The sequence below is a fragment of the Carassius auratus genome, chromosome 20 (genome assembly GCF_003368295.1).
Source record: "Carassius auratus strain Wakin chromosome 20, ASM336829v1, whole genome shotgun sequence".
Lineage (NCBI taxonomy): Eukaryota > Metazoa > Chordata > Actinopteri > Cypriniformes > Cyprinidae > Carassius > Carassius auratus.
The window spans coordinates 25,925,798-25,949,876 of record NC_039262.1 but is presented as its reverse complement, the minus strand read 5'-3'; the positions used below and the strand labels follow the sequence as shown (position 1 = coordinate 25,949,876).

General features: G+C 36.2%; 1 protein-coding gene across 9 annotated transcripts in view; it reads right to left on the bottom strand.

Annotated features, from left to right (window-relative positions):
• myo6a (myosin VIa) overlaps positions 1-24,079 on the bottom strand; it is a 53,364-nt gene that overhangs the window by 28,919 nt on the left and 366 nt on the right. For all 9 annotated transcript variants that reach the window (XM_026291645.1, XM_026194958.1, XM_026194959.1 and 6 more), the window contains exons 2-8: positions 8,204-8,327; positions 6,056-6,125; positions 5,897-5,970; positions 2,774-2,903; positions 2,476-2,581; positions 2,296-2,351; positions 2,080-2,177 (exon numbers count right to left, since the gene is read on the bottom strand). In XM_026291645.1, coding sequence (XP_026147430.1) covers positions 2,080-2,177; positions 2,296-2,351; positions 2,476-2,581; positions 2,774-2,903; positions 5,897-5,970; positions 6,056-6,125; positions 8,204-8,320 — 651 coding nt within the window. In that variant the 5' untranslated portion in view covers positions 8,321-8,327. The remainder of the gene's footprint in view (positions 1-2,079; positions 2,178-2,295; positions 2,352-2,475; positions 2,582-2,773; positions 2,904-5,896; positions 5,971-6,055; positions 6,126-8,203; positions 8,328-24,079) is intronic.

Genomic DNA, 24,079 nt, shown 5'->3' with positions numbered 1-24,079 from the left:
CAACATTCATTAGGAAAACAATGTGTCGATAATGCAAAATGATAGTTAAAGGCAGTTCATCATTGAATTCAGTGATGTCATCATCTCTGTTCAGTTAAATAGTGTCTGTGCAATCAAGTCAACGATATCGCTGTAGATAAAGTGACCCCAATAAGTCTCAGAAGTCCCCAGAATGTCTGTTAAGTTTAAGCTCAAAACACCTCACAGATCATTTATTATATAATTTAAAAAAATGTCTATTTTGAGTGGAAGCAGAAACAGGCTGTTTCATAGTATATCTCTTTGTATGCAAATGAACTGCTCTTCCCTGTCCCCTTTTTCAGAATAGGGCTGCCTTTACAGGTCGTCACTCAGATAATCTGCTAAAAAAAAACATGTGATTGGTATTGATTATCATGTCTATCAGGTCTACCGAAATCATTTGTTTTAAAGCCATATCAGTTTAAACCGAGCGGCAACCTCCCGCTCTCTCTCGTGAATCCAATAAGGAAGTGATTGAAGCTGCAATTCATTGACTGGCCACTTGAGGCTGGCTGCAAAAGGGAGTCAATCCCATAGACTTCCCATGTTAAAATCCCCAACTTTACAGCAGAAAAAACGTGTTTACAGCCTGGTGCAAAAAATGATTTTGGTCTATATAGCTAATTTTGTCCTTCATGACAAATGTGAGGGGGGTGGAATTTTTAATAACTCATCCTTTTTAATTATATTAAGCCTTAAAGTTCTGCATAATTAATGGCGTGGCCACTTGAGTGACAGGTGGTGTGCCACTACTGACACCGCCGTCGTGCTAGGTGGGCGTGGCTTCAGCAACCAGCTCCCGCCTTTTTGCCCATTTTCGATTACTTTGGAGTGACACAATGTCAAAATGGCACGCCCACTTTTGGTTTCAAAAACTCTCTTCGGAAACCAATGGGTGACGTCACAGACACTATGTCCATGTTTTTATAAAGTCTATGGTTTAAACTTCTGATCTACCATTTTTTCTTTCATGTCTTACTGCACTTAAATGTCAAATACACACAAGTTTATGTTATGAACATAACATGCGCATAACTGACCTCCATACATCATCCGCCTGGAGCTGGCTCCAAGTACAACTGTTGGCGCATGCTACAATAAAGTGATTATTACGTTTATAGAGTATGGATATTTTTCTTTAAAAAAATGCATCGATTCATTTTAGAAGGCCTTTGTTCAATTTCCACACTCTGCTTGCCTCTTATGACCTCAACCGAGTGTCAACTACTGCTACTCACAAATCAGGCAACCAACTGGACCTTATTTATACACAACACTGCTCAACTGATCATGTTCTGGTTACTCCACTGCACACGTCGAAACACTTCCTCCTCACTCTTAACCTCAACATGGTCCCTGACACATCACTTACCCCTCCACATGTCATCTTTCGATGTAACCTACGCTCACTCTCACCCTCCCGGCTATCTGCAATGGTTTCATCTTTACTTCCTTCCCCTAAACTGTTAGCATCTTTTGGTGGTAAGTTAATAGTGAGATTTCATCCCAAACTCAGAGTTATTTATGGATGTGTTTGAATAGTAATTTTGGGTGTGTATTGTGTACAACTGTTGTGTGTATCCGCTCCGTCTTTACGCTCTAGCTGTATTGATAACAGGTGGAATGGCTAATGAGGGATGACATGATTGATCATGAGAGTGGTTGTTGCTGTATTTATGTCTCCTGAAGCCTGGACTCATGGGATCCCTGCTTTCATGGTGTCCTTGACGTTGAGCTGGCATAATGTTAACTATAGTGCTTTACACGTGGTGATCGGTACACTAGACAATTGTTGTAGATACTATGTTTAAGGTTGATTCATTTGTGATCTTAGTTGGTGTTCTGCTTATTTTGGCTCCTATTTTCCCAACTGTTGTAGTTGGAGCATGATAGAGAGGTGGGGGCCTAGCTTTTATAATTGTATTTATTGTGGGGACTCCAGGGATCTTTTAGTCATGGGTGTTTTTGTAATAGTCCTTGATAAGCTAAAATTTTACATTTTTATTTAAAAAGCTTCACAGTTTTGTGTTTGTAGAGAGGATTTTGTACAAAACAAACCTTTTCATTAAAGTGAATCTCCACAAACTTCCCAAAGCGACTGCTGTTGTTGTTTCGGACAGTTTTGGCATTTCCAAATGCCTCGAGCAGAGGGTTGGCTAGAAACAAACAGAAAATAGCTGTTTCTTAGCCTTATTTTCTATATTTTCCATTACTGTAATAACAGTATAGTGGAGTACAAATGTATATTAGTATAGTAAAGTCCTTCAAACGTACCTTCAACTATTCTTTCATCAATGTCTTGACCTGTACCATAAGATGTAGTTAAGTACCTGTGAGAGGAAAGCGTAACTGAATAAAACAAGTAAAGAATAAAGGATTACACAGATGTGCTTAGCCTTATATTATTAACTTTTTATTAATGATGCAGTATATAATATTAAGACCTTTCTATACCTGAGAACAAACTTGGTGTTTTCAGTTTTTCCGGCTCCTGACTCTCCCGACACAATGATGGACTGACTCATCTTCAACACCTTCATGTCACGATAAGCTTTATCCGCTAAATATAACAAATAAAAACATAAAAAACACAAACAGATACATGGAATATTAACATGTATACAAGCTAGTAGTATATATTTTTGACCATGACTGAGAAGCCTTAATTTCACTGCCTCTGCATTAAATTTAGCATATACGTAGGCCCACCCACACATAAACGGTCTATGCTTTTTTTGCAGCCCTTGCTTACCAATTGCATAGACGTGAGGAGGCAGCGTGCCCAGCGATCGGCCCTGGTACTGTTTAATGGTCTCTGGAGAATACAGCTTGGGAATCTCAAAATATGGATTCACAGCAATCAGGATGTTTGCAACAAACGTCTGCAACACAAAGGCATTTTTCTTCATTATGATAACAGGAGAATGTAGAAATTAAACATTTCAATCTTTGCATCAAATTGTATTCAAAAATAAATAATTATCCTAAAAACACTTTTGAGTGGCGGTGTATTTTTTTAAATAAATGAATATAAAAATGTATAAAAATTTTATAGAATTATAGAATTTATTGGCCTATTTAATAATATAAATATATATATAGTTTTTTTACTCATTTAGGAAATTCACTATGAAGCAACGGTGTCTTCGGAAAGTTGAAGCGGTCTTCTGGTGACACTAAAGGGCTGGGTATATTTATGCCTAGGTTTTTCCTTTCTGTTTGTTTGTTCTGCATGCTGCTTCATTTCACAAACTTTTAACGTATACGCTTTTCACCACACGTCCAGATGATGTATGCAATACACAGTGAAACTATACATATAAGCGTTGAGTAACTTGCACATACAATGCTGTTCATGTACAAATCTATGTAAAGAGAAAAAAAACAAAATTCAGGCAGCACACAGGTATTAGCAGACTGTGCTGATTATGAAATTTACTATTCATTAGAAAACAAGCAAATTATACTGTGGGTTCAAGTACGGTGGCCTAGAGAGCTCAACACTACAACTCAAGAAATCAATGCAAATAATAATAATAATAATAACATAACAGGAAATATAGAAAACTTAATCTTCATTTTGATAGCACATGTGCAACAAATACTCACAACACAACCAAATACCAGAATGCATCGGAACCCTTACGAAAGTGAATGGTTTTGCTACCCTTACCATATTAAGTAACACTCAGATATTTTACTGTGTACAACTGGTAATAAAAACGGCAAACAAAAAAAAACAACAACAACAACACCAACAACAAACAAACAAAAACACTTTGGTTACTAAACATTTACTAAACTAAAGCTGAAAAATGGTTACCATGGTTTGTTTTGTTTTTATATTAAAACCATGGTTAATTTTTGGAAAGAAAAAGTTAGCCAACTTACATACCTTAATGCAACGTTTTACAGTTACACTAATTATGTATTTCGTCAGCTTATTTAGGCTAATAATATAAAAAAAAAGTGAAGGAATCACATGATAAGGATGTTAAAATAAACAAAATATCACCTTTCAGAGTAGACACAAGTGTCCCAGCCATGTTTGTCACTTGTTGCGATTACCTTAAACTGTATATTTGCAGCGCGTTTCTATATTTGATTGTGTTTTGCTGAATGTTTCTGTATTTGGCTGTGTTGCGAGTATTTGCAGAGCGTTTCTGTATTTGGTTGTGTTGCCAGTATTTGCAGAGGGTTTTTTGTATTTGGTTGTGTTGTGAGTATTTGCAGATAGTTTCTGTATTTGGTTGTGTTGCGAGTATTTGAAGAGCGTTTGTCTATTTGGTTGTGTTGCGAGTATTTGCAGATCGTTTCTGTATTTGGTTGTGTTGCGAGTATTTGCAGAGCGTTTGTCTATTTGGTTGTGTTGCGAGTATTTGCAGATCGTTTCTGTATTTGATTGTGTTGCGAGTATTTGCAGAGCGTTTGTCTATTTGGTTGTGTTGCGAGTATTTGCAGAATGTTTCTGTATTTGGTTGTGTTGCGAGTATTTGCAGATCGTTTCTGTATTTGATTGTGTTGCGAGTATTTGCAGATCGTTTCTGTACTTGGTTGTGTTGCGAGTATTTGCAGAGCGTTTGTCTATTTGGTTGTGTTGCGAGTATTTGCAGAACGTTTCTGTATTTGGTTGTGTTGCGAGTATTTGCAGAGCGTTTGTCTATTTGGTTGTGTTGCAAGTATTTGCAGAACGTTTCTGTATTTGGTTGTGTTGCGAGTATTTGCAGAGCGTTTGTCTATTTGGTTGTTTTGCGAGTATTTGCAGATCGTTTCTGTATTTGATTGTGTTGCGAGTATTTGCAGAGCGTTTGTCTATTTGGTTGTGTTGCGAGTATTTGCAGAATGTTTCTGTATTTGGTTGTGTTGCGAGTATTTGCAGATCGTTTCTGTATTTGATTGTGTTGCGAGTATTTGCAGATCGTTTCTGTATTTGGTTGTGTTGCGAGTATTTGCAGATCGTTTCTGTATTTGATTGTGTTGCGAGTATTTGCAGAGCGTTTGTCTATTTGGTTGTGTTGCGAGTATTTGCAGAATGTTTCTGTATTTGGTTGTGTTGCGAGTATTTGCAGAGCGTTTGTCTATTTGGTTGTGTTGCGAGTATTTGCAGATCGTTTCTGTATTTGATTGTGTTGCGAGTATTTGCAGAACGTTTCTGTTTTTGGTTGTGTTGCGAGTATTTGCAGATCGTTTCTGTATTTGGTTGTGTTGCGAGTATTTGCAGAACGTTTCTGTATTTGGTTGTGTTGCGAGTATTTGCAGAACGTTTCTGTATTTGGTTGTGTAGCGAGTATTTGCAGATCTTTTCTGTATTTGGTTGTGTTGCGAGTATTTGCAGAACGTTTCTGTATTTGGTTGTGTTGCGAGTATTTGCAGATCGTTTCTGTATTTGGTTGTGTTGCGAGTATTTGCAGAACGTTTCTGTATTTGGTTGTGTTGCGAGTATTTGCAGAGCGTTTCTGTATTTGGTTGTGTAGCGAGTATTAGCAGAGCATTTCTGTATTTGGTTGTGTTGTGAGTATTTGCAGATTGTTTCTATATTTGGTTGTGTTCGAGTATTTGCAGAGCGTTTCTGTATTTGATTGTGTTGCAGAAAGTTGCTGTATTTGGTTGGGTTACAAGTATTTGCAAAGTGTTTTTGTATCTGGTTGTATTGCGAGCATTTGTAGCGCGTTTCTGTATTTGGTTATGTTGCGAGTCAAACTGATAAAGATGTTTTCTTAATTTTTTTCCATTTGCATGTCTTTTTTCATTTGCAGCGAGTTGAGCTCTCTCAGCCACAGTACTCATGACATCTTGCCATATAGGGTGGATAACATGAAGCACAGGGGACATACAGAATCTTCATGACAACATTTGCAACAGAATAAATACTCACATAAATCTTATCTTTACTATAGCGCACACGGACATTATTTAGTAGCGTGGCTTCATTCAAGTACATCAGTGAGCCTGTAACATACAGGTGAAATCATTAGTCAATGCTGTCATTTTAACCAAAACATACCATGAAGATCTCAAACACAGTAACACTTACAGTTGTCCTCCACATGTTTGTTGACATCATCTTCAGCAGGGAAGACTTGATTGACAGGAGCTTGAAAATTCTGGAACACAATGACTTTAATGTTAAATGCACAGCATGCTGAAAACATGACAACTTGTGTTAGTTACATGCTTTAATCATCCTCATGTCTTTCCAAACAAAAAACTCATGTTAAAATCAATGCTAAACTCAAATAAAGATATTGTAATATATGTAATGCAACATGTGAGACCCTCCACTGGTCCCCCATGTTAAAGCCAAGGTTACAGCCTTAATTTGATGTGCTCTATGTATGCGTGTGGATTAATTTAAATATGTAAATAAATCAAACTAAATCTGTTCATCATATAAAGCCATTGTGTCTCTTCAGAAGACCTTAATTTGCATAACTTTTACGATATTTTTTTTTTACGAACTTACTGATGCATTAAATTTTGGTGGCATGGCCTGTCAATAAAGGGGCAATAATCTCTTAGGTTTCATTAAAAATATATTCAATTGTTTTTTTTAAAGATGAACAAAAGCCTTAGAGAATTGGAACAACATGAGGGTGAGTAACATAAATTCAGTTAATTTTTGGGTGAGCTGTCCCTTTAATATGTGCGATTAGAGAAAAGCAATATTGATGCTTTCCATAGCAAACATGTCAAATGCAAGATTGAAGGTTGCTGCTTTACATATTCCACCTCCATGCTTCTGTTCTAATATCAGACAGTACACACACACACACACACACACATTTGTAGCGTGTCAACAGACTGCCCATTGTGCTTTCACATCCTGGGGACATCACACTGCACACAAATCACATGGGCTAGATGTAATGCTGCGCACAACACTCTGTCTTGTAGTTGTCACATGTGAAAACACACACACACACACACACACATACACACACACACACAGAGCTATTGCTACTGTAATCTTTGTCAAGCTCCAGAGAAGGCCAGACTCCATATGGGCAACAGGATGTGTTTGCAGTGGCTCTGAAAACAGAAGCATTCATCCGAAGAGTTTAAATCATTCTGCAAAGAATCTGTGAAGTGCAAAAATGTTTCTGACAGAAACAGAACAGGAGAGCAAATGTGAGTACCTTCATTATGAGATCATATTAGCAGTTCCTTGTCCTTATGTCAAAAACATTTTAATAAAAGCTATTAAATCATCCAAACTTTCATTTGGGAATATAGTTTTTAATTACGATGTTCACTGGTGTTCCTTGACAACTAGTAAGTGAGAGAGCACTTATATTTCCAGCCTGAGGTATAGGTCACGTTTGACTTCCTGCGTTTTCTACAGAACTGTCTCTCCCGTTAACCCTTCCCTCATTGTTTTTAATGGCGACCGTCTTGAAATGAAGTTTTGTGTACTTAAGGTTTGTAAAAACATAACTAAGTGTTCATGACAACGTAATTAAAGATATATATTCAAATAAAACATTAAAACTACATTCAGATGAACAATGAGCCAGTAATGCTTAAAGCTTTTTTGATATAAAGTTTCATAAAGCTCCAAGATGTGCATTCCAACATTTCAAGATGGACAAGGCTATAAGCAATGACAACTTTCAGCTCAGATGTCAGTCATATAATGATTCATTAACCGTCCTGATGGATTCAGGGAGTTCAGTGAATGAAGGATTTATTAGAATATGTCATTTAAAATACCAATTGATTCATTATCAAGAAGAAAGACATGTTTTCTTGTCATCATTTTGAGGTACAGTATCTTACTTTCTTGCCACCATAAATTTAGAAAAGTTTAGAAAAGTTTACTTTCTTTACAAATTCTCAAATTTAGATAAAATGAGCAGTAGATTTACAAAGTTATGCATGAAAAAAATGTTTTCAGTGTTTCGTAATGGGTAAAATTGGCACAAAATTTAAAAGTAACGGTAATCTTACTATGAGAATTTTATAACATAATATCATTACAAGTACAAACCAATTATCAGTCTGTCTCTACCTTAAAAGAAAACTGAGCATAGAAGAGCATTTATATAGTGCATACATTGCATTATGAATGGCATTCTGTCACATATTAAATGCAAACTGGAAGCATGTGTGTTTGTGTACTTGTGTGCGGTGTGTTTCGGCCTCTACAGTGACACTGTGTAATTTTGCAGACGCTCCTGCTCACCTTCCCTCTCTGGTTGAGAGGTTCGATGGTCAGACTATCAGAACTGATGTCGATGATTCTTCCCAGCTGGAACCCATCCGCAGGGTGAGGCGCCCACACCGGCTTCCCATCATCCATTTCACCGCTGAGGAAGAAACAGCCGAATGCATGACTGGGGTCTACAATACTGACAAACTCTGAAAAATTTTTTTATTGCCTAATTTAGAAATATCAAAATGTTTAAAGATAATATACCGGGAAAAATAGTATATATAGATATGCACTTACACATTGAAAATTACATTTGTGAGGTGAAATTGTAACTTTTTTTGTGTGTGTGCAAAATTTCATTCAAAAATGATGTAGTGTTTGTTGTATCATACAATTAATTGCACCTCATCAAAAATATAAATAAAATACAAATCTGAGCTTTTGGTAAGTGATGGAAAATTACCATTGATTTTAATTTATAATATTAATTACAATTTATCCTTGTTAGATATCACATGAGATATCACATAGCTCGGACACAAATCTGTCCATCAATCACAAATCACAAGACTGACTGCAAGTGTCACTGATACCAACACCACTGATGTCTCTAGGAAATAGTTTCTTCCCCTAACATTTACATGTAGTGCGTCAATTCTGCACGTCTGTAAGAATCTCTCGCTCTCTCTGCTCTCACCAAAGCAACGGCGAGGAGAGTTTACGGTATGTCAAACACAGGTACAGTGTGCATCCATTGAGATGAACTGAGAAATATCACAGATCGCTTGATGGAGAGAGAAACTCTGAAGCCCTCAGTCAGACAGTGAATCTGAGCTAAACTTATACTTAGCCTCCAGCTAACAAACTGGCGAGTAAAATCAGAGAATTTATTAGCCACTGGCTAATATTAGACATCATTTAGTGGCACAGAGAGAAGATTTAGTCAACATGTAGAGGGTTGAAATATGAATACCCCCATTGATGTGATCACAAAGGTATTATGCATTGAAATAAACACAGTTCTTGTCAAGGAAAAACAAGACAGAAATTATTTACGCTGTTAAACTGGAAAAAATATGGACTAAAAGCCACCAAACTTTTGGTTTTTAATTTATGATCCGTCAGTCAAGTAGCTAACTGATCTACTCCAGATCTGTTTTCTGGCCTGAAGTCATAATGTGTCAGATAACTCAGCTGCCTTGCTCACTACAGCTTGACAGGTCAGAGAAATCACTGCAGCTATTGGATCTGAGCAATGTCAGTGTGGGAGAGCTGGGACATATCTATATAGGCTAGGTTTGTCCTTGGTGTGACAAGACAAGAACTAGCCATGTTTTCACAGTTAAAAAGTATGATGACTTCAGATACTAGAAGGTCACCCAGAACAGGTACAGTAGGTCACATTCCCAGAGTATCAGCCCACATCCAGGTCAAAAACATGGACCTGAAATTAGATCCCTGCTGCCAAACTGTGAGCAGAGTAGACACTTCTGTGTAAGTCCACCATCATTTCTCCTGAAACCAGTCTGGCAGTGCAAACAGCCTCAGGGTCCGTGAATGTCACATCAGAGCAAGATCACTACAAAGTCACCCACCAGCTGTACTTGTTGACTCACAACACACTGTATTCAGCGCCCTCATCCACTTTCAGAGCCACCTGGAGACGACAATAACATCCACTCTCTGTCTCAACTAAAGTCACACGCAAGCTCTGTGAAATGTTTCCGGACCAACTCTTTCTTTAAGCTCAAGGCTAGAAATAAGGCCAAAGTTCACAAAGTAACTTATTGTCAATGTTGTAAAATTTATTGCATTCAACTGGATCTGTGCAACCTGAACCCATCATTTCTTCCTGGTCTCGTGTTGCTGTATAATCATTTCCATTTATGAGTCAATGACATTTAAAAATGCCCATGATAAAGATAAGGGAAAAACCTAGTTTAACACAAATGTGCCAAATGTTCATGTTCATTTCAAATAAAAAGAAAATATAATAACATATCCAAATATACCAGTCTTACTTTACCAGAATACCAGTTTTTACTTTAGTATTTAGACGCAGTATTTTTGTTGTGTGATTGCTTTTTTTATTAAGTTGTTTTTAATGTCTATATGATTTGCATTAACTTTTATTTATTAGTTTTAGTTAATTTAGTACTTCAAGTTAAACGAAATGAAAACACATTACATAAATAAATACGCTTAAGGTACACATACATACATACAGCGTGCAAAATAAGTATTGAACACCATTTTTCTCAGTAAATATATTTCTAAAGGTGTTGTTGACTTGAAATTTTCACCAGATGTTGCTATCAACTCGAGTAATCCATACATTAAAAGAAAACAAATAGATTGAAAATTAAAATTGTCTACAACACCTTTAGAAATATATATATATATATATATATATATATATATATATATATATATACATACAAGCACAACTATGTGCGTGCACAAATTTAATTATTTTAACATAGCTTTTTTTTTTACATAAAAACAGCTGTCATGTCACTGCATAAATTGTATTTTAAAAGTATTTTTTGAATATTAGAATTATTCACGAAGAAAAAAAAAGAAGAACATTGTTTCAATGATTCTTATAAAAATGAACCACTAGACCGACAAAAACACTGTTTAATGTACTTGCTATTCCACATGTGGGTCGATGACATTACACATGGTATAACTTTGAAAAGCATATATCAAATGCCAGAAATTACACAAAATTATAACCTGACATACGTTAAAGCATCTTTAATAAGAACATGTAGGGCTGGGCAGTAAATCTGGTTCCGTCATTACCGCTAAATCGCCATCACCTGCTTATAATTGGAGCAGCATTTAATAGACAGAACCGTAGATCACTGAAATATCGCATTCATTATCCCAGATGAATTGCCTTCAATAGTTAACCAATATTGCATAGCTTGTAAGTGATCTACGGCTCTGTCTATTAAGTCCCGCTCCATTTGAAAGCAGGTGATGGCGATTTACCACTAATCACAGAACCAGATTTACTGGCTATATGTGCATGATTATATTGTTAGATATATCGTCCAGTCCTAAGAACATGTATTTCATCCTGTTGCTACAAAATGAAAGTCCTAATCAAACTGACCTAGATTTTGGCTCCTATAAATCAATAAAAACAGCCAAGCATATCTTAAAATTGATGGCACGTCTCCACCATGAACTGTGAGGTACAGAAACTCATCAAAATGAACACCGTGGACAGAAACAAAAAGCATGACATTGTCTGAGTGGAGTCTATTTTCTGTAATTTACACTAGGGGTGCACGAGATACATCGGCCGATCATTAATGCGCATCTCGTCAGTAAAGCCGTTTCTCTAATCAGCGGTAAATACCATCAGGTGCGTGATTTCACATAGAGCAGCTGTTACTACACAGAGCCGTTGTTAACTGAGAAGCTGCACAAAACCACGTTCATTATCAGCTTGATTAGATGCGCAATAATCATCGCCCGATATATATCGTGCACCCCTAATTTACACATTGTAATAATGTATGCTATTTTGTCAACAATGTCTGTGGAGCAACTCACAACATCATCGTAATGTGTGTATACATCCAAACTATATAGCACACACAAAGCAGCACAGCAGATCCGAGGAAGGTCTGAATAAGCAGTTTTATAAAAAAATGACCTGTAAAGAAGGTCTTCTCAACTATCTACTGATAAATGGTATCTGCTTGAGCTGTAATTCCAGTGAAAACAAACCTAAACATAATACAATGGAGATATATTTAAATGTGTGCATGGCAACAAGCATGAATACTCCCTTCGCCGCTGGAACAGCTTCTTTCACTAGGATGTTTGAACATGGATGCAGAGCTCTGCTCCACTCAAGCCACGGTTTTGGTTTGCACTCAGTGTTACAATTAATCTCAAAGCTGTTTAGTTGAGTTGAAGTCTTCCTCCTATATATATTAGGGCTGGGCAAGATAACGTTATTATCACGCAAAGCATTACAGTGCCCCATTATGACTTTTCAAATATTATCTTTCATGCACTGCGTCATGTAGCTGTATGTGAACATAAACTATCGGCAAAGTTGTGAAGCCAACAGTACATGATAGAACAAAGCAGTTAAATTTCTGTGTGGTTAACATCATACGATGCGAGAGTACATATATTTGATCACATCTCATAATTACCACAAACTTGTCAACACTTGTCACTTACCACTGAGAAACGTCCTGCTCCAGTCGTGCTTGTGAATCGGTTTCTTGTCAATCAGCCAGTTCAACATTTTCATCATCAGACTTGAGTTGCTAAGGTACAATCCATCACACTAGTCAAACGAACCGGGATTTAGGGGTCAAATGTGCTCAGGCACGGTAAAGTTTGCCTACTGTGAGTAAACCCTTATTCTGCCAAATCCCACACACACACACACACACACACACGAGTCTCTACCCGCCCGCAACTGCTGTGTTGGGTCCCGCAATCGCACAACAATGCGACTGATTGCGATTAAAAAAAAAAAATCGTTGTCCAGCATTAATATATATGACAATTCTGCTTCACTGAAGGTCCACAGAATCATGTATCCTTCATTATCCATAATTGAAGACGTTTGAAACAACCAGGACTCTTCCTAGAGCTGGCCCCCTGGCCAAACTGAGCAACTGATGGAGAAGGGCCTTGACTAGACTGTGACCAAGAGCCTGATGGTCACTCTAGTCGAGCTCCATGATCATATACTGTATGCAGATGGGAGAAACCTACAGAAGGACAACCATCACTGCAACACTCAAACCGATCCGGGCTTTATGGTGGTGTGGCCAAACTCAATGCTCTCCTCAGTGAACACACTTGGAACTTGCAAAAAAGCACCTAAAGGACCCTCAGACTCTGAGAAACAAGATTCTTATAGACATGTGAATGTTCTTGAGTGACTCAGCCACAGCCTGGGCTTGAACCCAATCAAATATTTCAGGAGAAACCTGAAAATGGGCATCTGCCCCCATCAAACCTGACAGAGCTTGAGAAGTGAACAAGTGAGGTGAATAATGGCAGATAATTGCCTAATTCTTATGTGCAAAGCTTGTTGTGTCTTACCCCAAAAGGCTTGAGGCTGTAAAGGTGCTTCAGCTAAAGTACTCAGTTAAGGGTATGAATACTTATGCAATGTACTTCTTTTTATATATGTATATAAATTTACAAATTTGTGACAGTTCTGTTTTTGCTTTGTCATTATGGTGTATTGATTTTTGATAGATGTGGGGAAAAAAAATTAAAGCAGTTTAACATAAGGCTGCAACATAAAATGTGAAATGAAGGGGTATGAATATTTCGCAAGGCACTGTCTATATAGGCAATGAATGAATACGTTATTTTCATTGCCCTTAAAGTGAAATAACTAAGAAAAAATAAATTTTAGACAAAACTTTCAAACAGCATTTAGAGGCTTTTACATCTGAACTCTTCATATATGTTTGAAAATTTTACAAATTTGGCATCGGTTGATGTCTACAGTGATACATGGGCATGGATGATGACATTGGCGGGGGTGACCGGGGCAGTTAGTGTAGAGTTAGCAGGATTTATACTTTCGGCTGGCTCCGCAAGCCTCTGCTGACTTTGTGCGCTTGTCCTCTAAAACCATCGGGAATCACCGGTGAGAAGAAGTCATTTGCCAGTACAAGACTTCTCGCGTGATGAATGAGATGATGAATTAATAATTTCTTTAGGTACAAACTGTTTAAAACAATCTTAAACTATTGGCTTTATTTCGCATCAAACACAAGACAACTTTAAGAAAATAGTGAATAAACAACATCTAAATGAATATGAATTCTATTTTTATACAATAAACAGAAAACATACTTCAAATAAAAATCCTTGGATAAACTATGCAAAAAAAAAAAAACGAGGCAGTGATAGTTAAAATAAAAAAAGTGATTGTACATTTAAAAAAACGGTGGTGGGGGTGGGGTGGGTGATGGCATCGTCAACACTATTATGCTATATTGTAATGACATTAGCACCTTTCATACAGTAATTCCAGTAAATTCCTGTAAAATTACTGGTAAATATAAAATATTGTTTTTACCGGTAAATGCAAAAATGTGCTGTTCACACAGGCAAGGATGTTGACGACTTCAAACCAAACTATACAGTATGGACTTTAGTAAAAGCGTCATCTGTTTCAGAATGTATTCTTGTTTTGCATGCTAACAGAAAACATTACAGTAACGGTAAATGTACTAGTAATATTACAGCTTGAGATTTATTCATTTTGTCCCGGTCTGCTGCCAAGGGACCCCACTACAGGAAGTTCTGAAGCCTAATTTTCTCCATGCATCATAAACCTTGTTGATGTAAACTGGTTTGCAACTAGAGGAAGCTGCAATCAGTCAGGTTATGTCACTCTATTAGAATGGATTAGGGAGTCAATGATTCAGGATGAGAGGTGCAACATGATCTCAGGAATAGAGGAAGAAGTGTAGCCACACGTCTCAGTCTCTCAGATGGTTTGAATAAGTCAGTGGCCTCCGTTGTAATGGTATTTAGATGATTTAGAGGCCATTCACAGCACATTCTTGTGATTGATTTTAAATATGGTGGTTTATATAAACAAATGCAAGATCAATATCTTTGGCAGTTTCACTTTACTCTAGTCACCACCCAAAATGCACCAGCAACTAAGCAGCAATGCCCTATCAGCCATCCAGACGGCGGCCAGACAGCAACACCTAGAAGGAACACTTCCTCACATATGCCTGTGATTTACTCACATTATAGAGGGTTCCTCAGCAAGCTCAAGTCAAGTCATCTGTATTTATATAGCTCTTTAAACAAAATACATTGCGTCGAAGCAACTGAACAACATTCATTAGGAAAACAGTGTGTCAACAATGCAAAATGAGAGTTAAAGGCTGCATATATTTGATAGAATATTTATTAAAACACTGTAATCTTTTTTTTGTGAATACATTGTAACATGTAATTGATTGCTGTGAAGCAAAGATGAATTTTCTGCAAATTTACTCCAATCTTCAGGTGTCACATGATCCTTCAGAAATCATTCTAAACTGATATATGCCATTTATAAATAAATTTGTATGTTTTGCCCCAAAAACTACTACTACTACTCCTTCATGCTTTGTAAACTACATGTGAAAGAGATATTTGGTTATCAAGCAAAAGTAACATTTACATATGTAAATGTAAACATATAAGGAGCAATTGTTCAGGACCTTTTTTTAGAATGCTGCTTGAATCAACAAGAGAGAACTAGTTTATTTATTTTTTATATTTGTAATAGGTTAATTCAATTAATAAAAATTAAACTGAAATCAGGATCAGACAGAAGCTGCGATTGTCGCGCATATCTTTCAGTGAAGCACGGTTCTGTGATCCGCAGTAAATTCCCATCTAAAGGCCAGAGGGCGCTCTCGGGTGAAAACTCCAAATATGCCACGAAGAAGAAATTTCTTTGATTTAATATTTGTATGATTTTTCTGGGTAGCTTGTCAGTGAACTAGTAGGCTCAGTCTCAGCCATGGACCGTTGTCTAAACGTATGATGCATATGGGACCCAAAAGTGGAAACACTTCAGGAGTGTAGAAGTCGTCATTGGATTGGTTGTATTTTACAGGATTTCTGTGAGACGTGTGTGTCGCGTTCTTTAACGCTCTGTCTGGAAACAAAGATACTTACGAAAGTGAGAGAAAAGTAGAAAGACATCGTGTTTACTACTGTGATGAACAGCGCTTATCAGGATCAACTAAATGTTGGATTTTCCAAAATATGTGAAATATTTAAAGTTCGTGGCATATAATCTTTAAAATATGTAAGAGAGTTTTATACACTGGTGTGTTATTGTTGGTGACAATTCCACGCCTCAAAACTTAAAAATAAACTAAACAAACTGTGATTGGCTGTTTGACGTGGTTGTTTGCTACGCGAGAATACCGAACTAGGGCTCGCTGTAGTAAACACTGCTCCACCTGAAAGCAAGTGATAGATATTTACTACTGATCACAGAACTGGCTTTACTGACAAGATGTGCGATAATCACGTTCAATTAATCGCGCAGACCTAATTTACATTCATGGTAAACCACATATTATGAATACATCTTAAGTGAAGGAAGAAAAAAAGCATTTAATTTGTCATGGTTAGTTAATTAAACATTATAACAATGTGTCACCAAAAAATTTAACCATTGGTTTTTTAATTTTTAAATAATGACATATCACTCTCTCCTAAACCAAGATGGATATCTAAAACAACTAATAACTCCTCCAGTCATGATTTTAACATGATAATCTGACAGCAGATCAACAAACTGAAAAATAAAAACATGTCTCAAGGGCTAAGAGGGAAAGCAAGGGAAGAATGATCAGTAAAATTGTCAGCCTGAATGCACTGTAAGTGGCTTTGGATAAAAGCGTCTGCTAAATGCATAAATGTAAATGAAAGAAACTGCTGCTCTGAAACAGTTTGAGTTGGAGTTATTTGACTGCAGGCCCACTCTTCCTCACAGCACACAGATCTGGATTGTTGAGAGCAAGCTGGCAGAGACTGAGAGCTCACTGTCACCGCTCATGAGATCATCCACCGCACAAAAACACTAGCAATAAAGAAGTCCAGCTAATGTTTAGCACTTCTCCCATCAAAGTCAACAGACAGTTAAACTGCTTCTGACAAAGAGTTGACTGAAAATAATTACATAAAATTTAAAAACATCAAATTGTCCAGTAGCTGCACAGTAGTGCGACACATTGTTGTGCCTAAACAATATTTCTCCAACAAACTCATTTTAAATCTTAGAAGAATAGTTGGTGTAACTTTATTTAAAGCCTATATGTATAATGTTTTATAAGGGGTTATCAAAAGCTATAATGCATTAGAATGATTCATAATGTGTGTTTTAATACATAAAGCTTATATCCTGTCGTACATAATTACAACCAAATTTAAAATTAGTGGTTGACCGATTATTGGCTTATTATCGCTGGCGATATTAAGCATTTTTATGATTACCAGTATTGGTCATTTTCAAAACCAATTTGCCGATAAAATAACTTTTGATGAATTTTGAGTTGTCTGTATCTCTGTGCATGTAAATTGTTTTGTTTTCTCCTCATACAAAAGTGATTTCAGCTTCTGTTGTCTAACTACATGAGGACATAAACACACAAACAACATCTCCTGAACTGCTCAGACTACCTCTAAGAGTCCCTTCATGAGCATCCGTCAGTTTCATTTGAGTAAAAGTATGGTCATATCATTTACACTGGCTACGGAAACGTAAAAGTTTCTCATGGCAATCCGTCAAAATATAAGACTGGGTTAGCTTAAAGAAATGATCAGAAATACATTATTGTGGTGCAGAATGATATACATAACACTACTCAGGGATTCAAGTTTTCTGTCGCCATCAAAGATTTCTGTCGATTGGAAAAAAAATGAGGTGAAAAGAAACGTAGTGCATTTTGTGGCACACAAAAATCATCCCCGCCATGGCTGCAGCTTCTCACTGACAACACAGTGATGGCGCTCGCATCATTCACAGTCGGGTTATCTTCAGAGAACACAGAGCAGGAGTTGAATTTCGGTGTGGGATTGCAGCTACTACTAATAGTTCCACTCATTCCCACAGGTTCCACACTTATAACATGATAACAGATGACAGAAAATATCATTTGCACATGCTTTTGAGTCTCGAGAACTCACTCGTGCGCTCCCATTTTCTGTGCGCCCACAGATCACGATAAGGAAAGTGACAGATTTATTAATTATTAAAGGTGTTTGCAAATGTGATCTTGATTTAATAATACTGCCTGATTTTGCTCTATTTCATCAATGAAAATAGTTCCAAATAAAGTAACATCTCAGCCGCTATGCATCTCTAAAAGCAAACACCACGGTGTTCCATTCACGAATGAAAGTCATAAAGACAGTCACTTGCTACATTCCTGAATGAATCAGCTATTTAAACTAATCAACTGAATGAATGATTCAAAATATTAATTCGGTAATAAAATCAGTGACTTACCGCCACCTGTTGGCGGTTTCAGTGTCATTTTTAGGTATAATTTCAGGTATTTAAATAATTGAATATTTCTGTATTCAAAATGTTATATTTGAAACATTAATCTCCACATGAATTGAATTGCACTCATGCCAACTCTGTCTCATTAAACGTCTGAAAATGTACTTACAAGCAACTTTTGTGTTTTCTTCTGTGGCACCTCTGTAGTACAAATTATTTTTTTATTAGTAATATTGTAAAAAAAAAATACTAGTTGACAGTATTAATATTACAAATACTGTTTGGTAAAAAAAAAAAAATTATAGCCTAAATGCACTGTAAGTCGCTTAGGAAGAATGTATGAAATGTAAATATATACCAAATATATACTAATTTCATATGATTTGTAACTAGTGTCTTATTCTACTTCCTATTATATAGTTTTAAATAATTTTTAAAAGAATAAACAATTTTTTTAATTTGACAGATGAAAATGATGCCATTGCGAAGGTAAAGAGAATACACCTGTAAGTCACTTGAAGGAGTCAAATGTCACCTCGTGTTAGGTAGGCTAAATTTTGATCAGAATTTTTGATTATTGATCAGAAGGTGCTATTTAATTATTCTTCTTTTTTTTATTAAGAGGACAAGTGCTCCTAATTAAAAGAAGAAAAACACTGCTCTGAAACTGGGTGTGTGACACAGGTATGGCTCTGGAATGGGGTTTGGCTGAGGAAAGATCTTCAGTCAAAAGATTTTTAGCTTGTTTTTTTTTTTTTTGTTTGCTTTAACCCTTGACTACTACAGCAATTCGTATAACTTTTGTTTAAAATTATAAATCACACAATTATTTTTATTATAATTTTCACACGCTATTTCTTACGTTTTATTAAGAGTTTGATGCTCATTTGATTAAAAGATATATTAAATTGATTTATGCCTTCATTTTCACTGTGCAGTAAATTAAAACTAACAGAAATTTAGTGTCACATAGGCCAAGATTAGTGTGACAAAAACTGAGACAGTTTAATAGACTAATGAACTAAGTGTTCCTGTAAAAAGGCTATTAGTGTTATAGTTTCATAAAAATAGTTGCAGTCTTCTTAACAACTTCTACAATATAACTATAAAGACAATCTTTAACAGTTATTATATAAATGTTTAAGATAATCCATGAATGTGCAATAGATGATGAGTTGAATACTCACCTCAACTATTGTGGGTAATGTTTTAGCCATCAGAAAATAATTAATGAGGAATTATGAGAGGTTATGCTATTACACACATATTTCTGACATGTAAATTATTGAAGCCAAATACTAACATCTTCCCAAGCTGTTTAGCTGTAGCACAGTATTCATAGGCTTAATCATGAAACATACAGTGGCCTGCTTTTACCCCTCTCTTTATATTACCCTTATTGCAGATGGATGCACAGAGGAAGACAAGAATAAGACGTGTAATGTGGGAGAACTACACTCAATCAACACTTAGAGAAGGCAGTTTTTGTAAGAGCCTTTGTTATTGTTAATTCTTATTCTATATATATATATCGGTTCAAAATATCGGTTATCGGTCTACTTGATCTGTAATAATCGGTATACACATAAGCCTTGAAAAACACATATCGGTCAAAACCTATTTAAAATGTATAGTGTAACAATTAATTGATGTGTTATAATGTATTAACTTACAATTATTAATGCGATTGGACAAGAAATAACTATTTTTTCAATTAATTATATATAATGGTTTTAACTAAAGTGTTACCAAAGCGTTTTGTAATTTACTTTAAACAAAACATAACACATTTTTGTGTTTTTCTCTTAAAAAAAAGTAAAGAAAACTATTTTCCCCTATTTTTCAGTAACTCTATTAACATCTGAACTGAATTTTATAGTAAAACATAATACAGTATAAGACTTTTAATATACAGTAGTCAATATTTGAAGTGGATCAAAACCTTTCATCAAAGTTGTCCTAAAACCTAAAACCAAAATGTCTTAGAACAACTTTGATCGACTTTTTGGATCCACTTCAAATCTAATGTCAATACAATATATACAGCACAATATAATATATATTATAAAATATAATAGCTCTTAGAAGTGTAGTTCTGTGATTTATTATTATTACATTACATTATATTGTATTGTATTATATTACATGTATTACATTATATTACATATTTTAGTTTTTCAGCTAAGAACGGTAAAGAAAATAATTGTTTGCATGTTTTTCAGTAACTAACGTGAAAGAAAATATATTACATTATATTGTATATTATATTATATTATATATTTTTAAGAATGGTAAAGAAAAAAGAAACAAAAAAAATTTCAGTGATATATTAGAATATTAGAATAATATTATAACTTTAGAATAAATAATATGATATAATACATTTATAAATTACATAAATTAAATAATGTAATATTTATATATATATATATATATATATATATATATATATAATTATTATTAATAATACATTTAATTTATTTGCATTTATTTAAATTTATATAATATAATAAAATATATAATATAATAGAACTTACAAATAGGGTTTTGTGTCTTTGAATTGACATTATATTATACAAATTCTCCAGTAACTGCATTAAGCTCAGAACAGCTTCAGTGGTTGATTATCAGACATGCAGTGATGCACTGTAGGGTGTCACACATATGAAGGCTGGTCCAGGTGGAGTCAGCTGTAACCGACACAATGACAACAGAACAGGTGGAGCTCATTAGACAACACAATGCTCAACTTTATTCAACTTTCTAGCTGCTTCCATATTAGTTCAATCTGAGTTGAAATATTCAGTGATTTTCACGCTGGCTTAAAGATTGACTATTTACCGCAATGCGATCACAGGTCAAACTCTCAAGACTAGTATAAAAGACCTGACCATGGTGTGACAGCACTGGTAAAAAAGTTAATCAGTGGCAGAGGTTTCTACACCACAAGATACACGCGTGACAGACAAGCTATTCTTAAATCAAGTGTGCTATATTTTTTGACAAAGAATGGTTAATGATTTTATTTATTTACATAGACTATAGAATATTAAAGTCTTCTAATCATCAAGAGTTTGAAGCACCAAAACCTGTTTCCCAGCAGAAAGGTCACATATGCAACCGGTCTGTTCCTCCACACACACACACACACACACACACACACACACAAAAGCCTGACGAGACCTACACAAACACTGCTGTCATTTCTGTCTAAGGTCAACCGGTTCCAGTTAATCATACAGTAAAAGTCCCCAAGCTGTGAACACATGAACGTTCATTATGCAAATTATCTTAACAATGACATGACCACGTCAGTTTTAAGTTCCTTTCAGATCATATTTAATATTTCCTACACCTTTATGTGATTTCACAGTGAGGTGGGCTGCTTAGCACAACACAAAGCTTTTCACACACAGTGGCTGTGCTCCAAAAGCTAATAATGCTGTGTTTCAGAAGCTCCCTAAGCAGGCTGTAGTCATCAACTGACATGGAAGCTCACAAGTGACCTAGTTAGATAGCAACTCTACGTGAGGAACCCTGTCTGTACGGCACGCTACACTTACGACAGACTCAATTCTCGCAAATGTAAGATAAGTATTGTTTCCCCTCTTCATAAATTGCTATTTTGAGTTTATAGCTCACATTTCTGAGAGATAAATTTAGAATTATGAGAAAGTGTCAAAATTGCAAGGGTGTATCTCACAACCCTGAGAAAAAAAATTGTTGTTAGGGAAGTAAATTTACATCTGTACCCCAAAACAAGTTCTCCGAGAGACAAAACATGTCTGCTGTACATCTATAATGCCTTAAAATACTGCCTACGTAGGCAGCTAACTAGTTTTGCAACACATCCACTCTTTAGCGTAGGACACAAGAAACCAGTGCAGTGAAACGAAAAAACATCCCATCACTCTGTAGGACAGCAGCCACCAATGGGGAGTTGCTATGGTTATCTTCTACCTAGAGTGCATAAATTTGAATGCTGTCAAAGATGAATAATGAATGTCAATAGTGCAGAGGAGAAGGTAATATCATAGTAGCAGAGGTCCCATAATCCTTGGACAAGTGGTGCACTTTGTGTTAATGATGTATGAAGAGTGTCCACGAATGAATGCATGATACGGACAATGGCCCTAAACGGTTATAAACTCACTGTAAACCACGGCTTCTAGGGGCGTTTTACTTTATTAGTCCTTCAAATATGTAGAACCAACACAGCACAGTTCATATGTTGAAATTCCCAAGATGATTACAGGCCTACAGATTCAGTTAAGGCAAAAACAGACAGAAATACAGAGTTCTGGCATGAAACTCTAGATGGCGCAGTCCGATAGGTCTAACTCAATCTGACCTAATGACATCATCATCACATGGCACCGCTGATTGGTTCTCTCCTGTATCGGTAGCCAATGAGCTCGCTGTTCAACATTCAAAGTAGGACTGCAGGATAAATCACATGCAATATTTAAAGTCTGAAAAAAATAAATATTGTCTCCTTAATATTAAATCAAAATCTGAACAGTTACTTCCGCTCTGGAATGGCATACCTTTTCTGATGACGTCAGTTTGACTGCTTGGGCAGAATATCCTAAAACACACCCCTCCAACCGTTAGATTGCTATGACTGAGAGACAGAGAGGAGGAGCGCAAACATAAAACCATGCCCTCTATTCAACATTATGTTTTAGCTGGAAATACGTCAATAAACTGAAATAAATTCGACAACAACTTCCGGTTCAAGCGGACTTTAATGTGCATTTTGTCAGTAAAGCCGATTCTGTTCACTGACAAGCTGTGCAAAACTACGATCATATATGAACATGGATTTGCGCAGCTTGTCAGTGAACAACGGCTCTGTGTAGTAAATGCTGCACCATGTGAAACCACCCATGTGATGGAGATTTACTGCTGATTGCAGAACCAGATTTACTGACATATGCGTATTAAATATGGCACGTGATTTATCATGCAGCTCTAATTCAAATATAAGACTAGTGCTTGCCGTAACCATTGCAGCTTGCTCCAGAAACCCTCCACCTTCCCCAGCTCCACCTGTATAGATCTGCTACGAGGTGATGCATGTATGCGAGGTGTGGGGTATTTCATGTATGCTATATTTACAGCAGTTTTTATTAACATGCTCACAGCAGCATGTTGTGGATGCATTAGCAGTAGCAAGTCACGGTACCAAGACAAAACACATTAACATTGTCATGTACATTACCAAGCCAATCCCTCGAGAGCTTTTATGACAGAAATGTCTTTTAAGTGCAAGTGAAGTGAGTCATGACTCTCTGGTAGCCGCACCTGTAGGTGTGTCACTGTGGTCAGACCGTTTCATACACACACACATACACACACACAGTCTGTGTGCGTCCTTCTCATATTTCTTTCATTATAATGGACAACCAGAGCATAACAACATATCTGCTTTCTTTTAGCCGTTTCCCAAATGATCTGTTCCATACACAATGACGGATGTGTGACAGTCAACCCTAAGGGACGCAGAACACGTAAAAGTTCCCAAGGAGCAAAGGGCATTTACAACTTCTTGTGACACAGCAGAAGCAATTTACTGTTAAGATGACCTACTATACAACGTCCAAGGATGCATTCGGGCTTTTATGAACATTCAGGAGAATAAAATAGAATTTTAAAACCATACAATTCAATACAGTGCCTGGAAGTGAAAGTTTGCTTTGGGTTGACCATTTGAATTCCTTACACAAGCACAGCAACAACATTTGCAAGGTAAATGAGCTCTGAGGGAGCAGGAAATATTATGTGTTTTCTAAAAGTAAGGGCCAAATGAATGGCCATAAACACTTGATCAGACAAAATAAAAATGAGATGCATTGATGGCTTGCGGT